The sequence below is a fragment of the Merops nubicus genome, unplaced genomic scaffold, assembly GCF_000691845.1.
Source record: "Merops nubicus isolate BGI_N331 unplaced genomic scaffold, ASM69184v1 scaffold43398, whole genome shotgun sequence".
NCBI classification, from domain to species: domain Eukaryota; kingdom Metazoa; phylum Chordata; class Aves; order Coraciiformes; family Meropidae; genus Merops; species Merops nubicus.
Window position 1 is genome coordinate 7,631 of NW_008627160.1, and position 7,354 is coordinate 14,984.

Here is a 7,354-nt window from a genome sequence, read left to right on the forward strand (position 1 = left end):
GAGAAGTGAATAAACAAGATAATCTGCACAGTAAATTACTGTAATTAGTGACTCACAGTACTTAATAGGGTAAGGGCAGAAAGGAAATACAGGTATGTGATACAGCAGTCTCAAAAGGTTTTATCTTCATGGAATGTGGGTCAGTGAAAAACTTCGCAAAGGATGCAGAAGACTCAGAGCACTGGAACTGACTGGTGGGAAGGAGCAGCATAAAGATATAGGAAATGAAGTTGAAAATTGTTTAATGAAAAGGGAGCAGAAGGGATGATGTGTGGGGGGAAGCATTTTCAGCTAAGAAAAATGCCTTATTATCTTGCACTTTATTTCTTTTTATCCATCTGAATCATGTTCTATGCCAGAAATGTATTTTCCTCTGTTTGGAAGGTGCCTTGCGTGCTTTTGTATGCTACTGAAAGCAGTAGATACCATACAGTAGGCTGTTATTACCTACTTAGAAACAATCTAGATTTGAAATAACACATCGGGGGTTTTTAGCTGTAAAGATTCCTCCACTAAAATTTAGGGTTTCTGTACATGTGAATTTTTTAAGTTGACTAAATCTTCAACAACAAATAATACTTTTTTAGTTTATGATTTAGTTGTCCTGGACTTACTCTAATGGTGAGCTATTTATCTTACAGTTGGTATTTGCAAACAAGAGATCCTCCAGAAGAAGAAAAATGCTGTTTTGGTGGATGGGGTCATCCTAAATGGTCCGATAATGGACTCTAAAGCAGGAGAGAAGTTTGTGGAAGAGGCCTGTAAGATTATAATGGAAGAAGTCATCCAGAAAGCTGATGATGTAACAGAAAAGGTAAAGCCATAGAGTATTGTTGAGAATTTGTAACGGGGATAAAAGTAAATTAGTCTTTTTCCAAGGTGTATTTTAAGTAGCCACAAAATTGCTTTTAGTCTGTGCCTGGCTCTGAAATAAAAAGGCAGCCTTACAAACAAATATCATATTATAAAACCCTTCAATGACATCATTAGCATACATATTTGCCACAAAATAATAATTTTTTTTTATCTCAGAGTACAATGTTCACTTTCTTTGAGATGACAAATTAAGGTAATGTTTTTCTTGTTTGGGATGGAGGGAGTTGTTTGCTGCTCAGGGGCACAGGTATTGGAGGAGGAGTAACAGTGGGTGTAGTACTACTGTGAAAGGGCAACTTTGAGTTTGCTGTAGGTGTTGCAGAACCCCTGCTTAAGAGACTGTATGGGAAGAGAAGCCGCAAATGAATCACGCTTGCCTTTGGACTTGCACTGTGTCCTCACAGCTTGGCAGAAGGGAATCTGAAAATGCTGTGATTACAAACCCTTAGCTGAGGACAGAATTTGAACTGCAGGCCTCACGCTTTTGTGCCTTCCAGCATTCCCTGTTCTAATTTGTATGATCAAGCAATGCCTGGGACAATAAAACCAAGATTCCATGAGACTAGTTTACCAGAGTTATTTTCTGGTAGCATGCTGCCCTGCAGTGGGCAGTTCTGTGAAACTGGTGCTGAATGTGGTGCTTACCTTGTACCTTTATAACCTCGTCTTCTTGGCTAACCTGTTCACTGTTGTTTCTCCACCTCCCCATCACTAGGTCTGTGAATGGCAAGCCCCTGAAACACTGAAGCAAGTTCTTGACCTTGAAATGAGGGACACCGGAGAATCTCATCAGAAACTCTTGCAACTCTGCCAGGATGTTATAAAATACAGTGTCAAAACGAGTAGGAATTTGATTTGTAGTGAAGTGTTGTATGCTAACTTAGGAAGACAGGATAATGTTTATAAAGTTTACACTTTTTTTGGAAACCTGTGGTCTGTGTTTTTCTGCCTGCCTATACAAGTATGCAAACATTTGGCTGTTTGACTGAATGCTGATGACTATAGGTTTGACTGAAATGTGTAATCATGGCAAACTAAAAAAACTAAATCCTGTAATGCCGTTGACTTTAACGATAGATCCTGTAGTTTTTGAAGTCTTGTGAAAGTCACCCAGACAGATATGATATAACAGTCAAGCAAAACAGGCAGGAGAAGGATTTTTTTTTGTGAGATTTCCTGCTGTCTGAATGGTAAGGAGTGGAGTGACCGTCATTGCCCTCATACATTCTTAGTGATGATTACCTGGCATTTACTGTTGTTCTCTCTGAGCAATAGTCTTGCAAGGTGTTAATTTGCTGATAGGCAGTAATTCCTGTTCCAGACACTCTGGGAAGAGAGCCTGCAGTGTCTCAGAGACTGTACAGCACATACATCTCTGCAGGATTAGTTTCTACAGCTAACCTTTCTGCAGCATGTGTAGTATAATTCAATCTTGGCAGACAGAGGTGAACAACATCTGTTCAGTGGATAGTGCTGTGGGTCAGTAGTGCAGGATTTCAGAGGTGGCATAGCTTAAGTTGTGTTTTGGAAAGTGAGCAGGACATTTGATATAGTTAATTTCAGGGCATATTCACTGCTACAGTCACTGTTGATAAAGTAAAGCTGTAAAATAGTTTTGAGAGCAGCCGTATGCCTTTGAAAACCATGGAAAAGCAGCAATACTGATCTACAGGAGAGTGCACTAATAATATGCAGATATAATTACTGAATTACTGTAAGGTGTACTGTTTATATTACTTTTGCAAATTGCCTTTAGATTTTCATTTGTTATGCTATGCCAACTTAGGAAGCACATTGTGTATAAAAATATGCTGTACAAATAGTCTTTAGTCCAAGTATAAACATTTATTGGAACACCAGATGTAACAAGTGGAGCCGTACAGTTTACCTGGTTTTGCATTTAAAAGTACTTTCCCGTGGACTGAAATTTAGGTGGTGAGCCTACTGCTGAACTGACCTGGTTTTATAATCAAAGATAATATAGAATTGTGTCATAATTACTTGTTTACCTGTCTTGAAACACAGAGATATAAGTTCTCTGTGCTTGCCATTTTAAGTCTGCAGCAAGTTTTTCCAAGCTCTTACACTGCATGTATCTTTCAATACCCAAACTTGGGTGGGAGCACAGGCACAGCTCTCTGGGGTCTGCAGGCTCCTTTATTCTACTGTTTAGCAAAATTTGGCTGAGCATCCATTGCGGCCTCTCGAGACCACTGTGGAAAAAACCACTGTGTATGCTCAATTGTCAATCTCTTTTCTTGTTTTGATTTGTAAAATTTGTGAGCAACCCACATTCATTGTGTGCACTACTTACATCTCTCAAACCTTATTTTGGGACCTGAAAGTGCTTAAATTTATTTTCAAAAGATTATCTAGCCTAAGAAAAGAACAGTAAATCCAGAAAATACTGAGGGAATGATGGAGTGATTTGTGGTTTGTAGTGATCGGTGTTCAACTGAGAGGGCCAGTGATGTATTCTCTTTTCATGTATAGCCTGTCACTGCTTGTTTTTCCTCTATATTTTCAGGTCATCCAAGATTTTTCAATCAGTTGTATGCTGGAACAGATTATTACTCGTTAGTCGCTCGTTTCATTACAGAAGCACTCAACCCAAGTGTGTAAGTGTAGCTCTTTGTCCTCTTGGTAAGGAATCAGCATACTTTTTGGAAGAACAGTTTTGGTGTGTTTTTGTTTGTGTGTGTGTTTTGGTTTTTTTTTTTTTTTTTCCTCCTTCTAATTTCTCTTTTCAATGTTTTAGAGGAGATAAGAATTGGGCAGGAATGTCGAAGAGGAAACGATTTAGTTTTCAGTGCTTTTAAACCTAGATTTTGTCTTAGTGCATAAAAATTACTTAATCAGATTTAGTGAGTTGTTAATTTCCTGTGAAGAATTCTGCACAGAACTGAATGCAAATAGTTACCTGTCTATTGTTTACTTGAAAATGTAAAGCCTAAACAAAATGTAATTGTTGCTTGCAATAGATCATTATATCAGAAATATAAGCATGTGACCTACATTAAAAGCAAACTCATATGACTTTGAGAGTGGAAGTGTCACTGAGGTGCTATCAGGAACTAAGCAACTGTTCTGCTGGGTCAGTGTTTTTAGTTGAGTTTTGCTACTGATGATGGTCACCTGACAGATTAAAGAAAGGTGCAAAAAACCTTTATGTAGTTCTAGCAGTGTTCTGTGGAATGAGTTCTGTAGTCTTAATACCAATCACAGTGCTTTTATTTTTGTTTAGATATACATATGAAGTATCCCCTGTGTTTTTGTTGGTGGAAGAAGCAGTCATCAAGAAAATGATTGAATTCATAGGTTGGAAAGAAGGTGATGGTATATTTAATCCAGGTAGGAGCAGTGCAGATTTCAAGACGAGTCCTTATAAACCAACTAATATCAGTGATACCATTAACACTGTATTCATGTAAAGTATTTGAAAATGCATGCAAATAGCGGTGATGCACTCACACAACTATTTAATCAGGCTTATCCTAAACATTTCTAGTAATAATTCTGTGAATCTGGCCAGCAAGTGTATGAAAACAAGTCTAAATTAAAAGTATCTATGTGGAGATTGTTTGTAACTGATGCACTTGCTGATCTTATTGACAACAATACATACAGCCTCACTGGACTGAGCCCAACTGGTTGATAGGCAGGGAGCTGATTTACCTGCTACACACCAACCAGTGATGCCAGAGTGCACTGGTCTATGTATTCTGCATATTAACTGTGGGAGCCAGAGTTTATTATAGTGGGAGTGTCATGAGCTTAACTCCTTTGAGTTTTGGTAGTTTTTTTAAAATAGTAGAATGAAAGCAACCAAATAAATATTTCTTAATCTTCTTGATAACCTACAGTTTTCAAATGTTCTGTAAACCAGCGTTCCAGTCCACTATGTTGAAATAATGAAACTTAATTATATTATTCCACAGATTATTTGGATAACAAGTTAATAGGCTAGATGTGAAGCTTTTTTATCTAATTTGAGAGTGAGAAATGAGTAAATGAATTTAGCCCCCCCTCTAAATGAAAACAAATTTATTAATTCTACACTGCCTTTGAGTAGTAGAAAACTGAAGAAACTAAATTCAGTGGTTCTCTTTAAATGTACTAGTGGTATAGATTTTCCTTTGCATCTGATTTGATGTGTATTTTCAGTAGAATCCTTGCTCTTACAGCAGAATTGCTTCATTAAATCGTACAGTTAAAAGATAAATTCATTGTAACTTTTCTTTTGGGCTAGTTTTATGTAAAGATTTTTCCTATTTTATTTGTATTCTTGTAAGTGAATAAACCAGATTTTATTTTCTGGAGTGGGTTTAGGTGTGGTGTGTTTTTGTTTTTTTGTTTTTTTTTTTTTTGGTGGTGGTGTGTGGTTTGGTTTTTCTTTTTCCCTAATGGCTTTTTTTTCTCTCCATGTAATACTCTGAGCCCTGGTTGCCCAAGAGATCTCCTAGGCATTGTATGGTGAAGCCACAGCTGAGTTCAGTGCAGACAGCTGAGCTGGCACTGCCTCAGTGTAAATGGGAAGGAGATGTTGCAGGGTATTCTCTGTTGGGGAGGACTGGGCACAGTTCTTATTCTGCAGGAAATATCCTCAAACAGGATTAAAACACACTCTGTTCCCTTGTGTGCTGCAGAGCCCAAGGTTCATTTTCTGTGTGTAGGCTTTTGGGGAGGAAATAAGCTATTATGAATACATCTCTAGGGTAACTGTAGGTGTAATTTTTCCCCTAATAATAGGTCAAGCAAAGGTTAGGTGCTTGGACTGTGGCTAATATGATATATGTCTCTTTCTACAGGTGGCTCTGTTTCTAATATGTATGCTATGAACTTAGCAAGATACAAATTTTGTCCTGATATAAAGGAAAAAGGGCTTTCAGGTTTGCCAAGACTGGTCCTATTCACCTCAGAAGAGGTAAGAACAAAATAAAGTTTTTTGAACTTTAATTTTTAGTGGTTGAAAAATTGTATCATTGCATATCTGATGTAGTACTGGTACATAAATTTGTCATCAAGGTCTGACGTGGAATAGTGGAGCAAGGGGAGAAAGCTGATGGTAAATCTCTTCAGGAGTTTCCTTGCTTTGTGAAAATAGACACAGATAGATGTTCCTGCTCTTAGAAATTGCTGATATAAGGATAGACAAACCTGAAGCAGAACGCATATGGTGTGTTGTAGAGGTCTGCAGCATCTGGTTTTCCACAGCATCAAGTATAGTAGGAACCATAGGTAGGTTTTAGATGCCAAAGCTTTTTTCTGCAGGTTTATTTTATACTAAGTTGAGCACTTGTGGGCCTGTGAGGTGGCTTTCTGCAGCTCCCACTTTGCCCTGTCTCTGAATACAGGTTGGTTGTGGTATAGAACCAAACCCAACATCAAGCATTTTGGAAAAAAATAGCTGGATCTTTAGACAGTTCTTGTTTAAATAGTTGAAATTGTGTCTAGTTTTAAAGTTTTTGAATAATATCTGTCCCAGCTGCCTGCGAGAAATTGAGTTAGCTTCAGAACAAATGTATGGATATAATTTTTGTTGTTTTCCTCACCTGTCCCTCCAGTTTTAAGACTATTTAATTTGATTAGTTCAGAGGTGTTATTAATGCCGACTTCACTATATAAAAGCCCCACTGGAAGTGAGAACTTTATTCTACTAGGAAGCATAGAGGTACTAAAATAATTTTAGCTCTTAAGTTTATGATCCAAACAGTTTGCAGTGTAAATAGAAGAGAGGCTTATTTTGAAGATGCCCAAGGGATGAAAGTATTATGTGAGTTGTCCAAGACAGCATAGATATTTTGGAACTGAATCTAAATGTCCTAAAGGCATTTATTTTTCCACAGGCAAAATAAATTTAGCTTTTTTCTTTCTGAAAAATGTTAAAATCATATGCCAGTTTATACTCAATCCATCACATCGTCTTAAAAACAGTTGAGGAAAAAATGAGATTGAAATGTTAGTGATTTTGAAGTGAAGCACATAAAATTTTTACCATGAAATAACACTTTATACATTTCAGTTGAATCTTTCAATGAAATAATCTGATACTCTAAAACAAACATCAATTAATTTCATGACAAAATAAATTTTACTTGGCCCCTAGGGTAATTTTATTTTGGTATCTTTGTTTCATGACTGTAAAAACTGTAAAACATGGAACTGACCAGGAAAAATAAATCAGTAAAATATGTATAAGGCAATATTCTTGATCTCTAATACTTTGCTTGATTCACAAACCCATGTTGTCTTTAGTACTCAATAGTCACTTGCTGTAAAACTGCCACTTTTAGTAGTTAGTTACTGTGGCTGTTGTCTAAGAGCTCTAGTGTTTATTCGTGGTTATGAGGGAGGAGATGTGCATGTTCATGTATACTTATAAGTACTGTACTGAGTCCAGGTTATGTTACCTTTCAGAATCTTGTTTAGTTCAGATATGTCATATTCAGAATATATGTAATAAATTGCCTTCACTGAA

At 37.0% G+C, this 7,354-nt stretch overlaps 1 protein-coding gene across 1 annotated transcript; it reads left to right on the forward strand.

Moving 5' to 3' along the window:
• Positions 1–641: 641 nt before the first annotated feature.
• Positions 642–5,800, forward strand: LOC103778630 (glutamate decarboxylase-like protein 1; the record flags this gene model as incomplete). The annotated part of the gene is made up of 5 exons (XM_008946227.1): positions 642–814; positions 1,592–1,718; positions 3,404–3,494; positions 4,121–4,227; positions 5,685–5,800. Coding segments are annotated over 5 exons (614 nt in total), but the record flags the coding sequence as incomplete, so codon positions are not given.
• Positions 5,801–7,354: the final 1,554 nt, after the last annotated feature.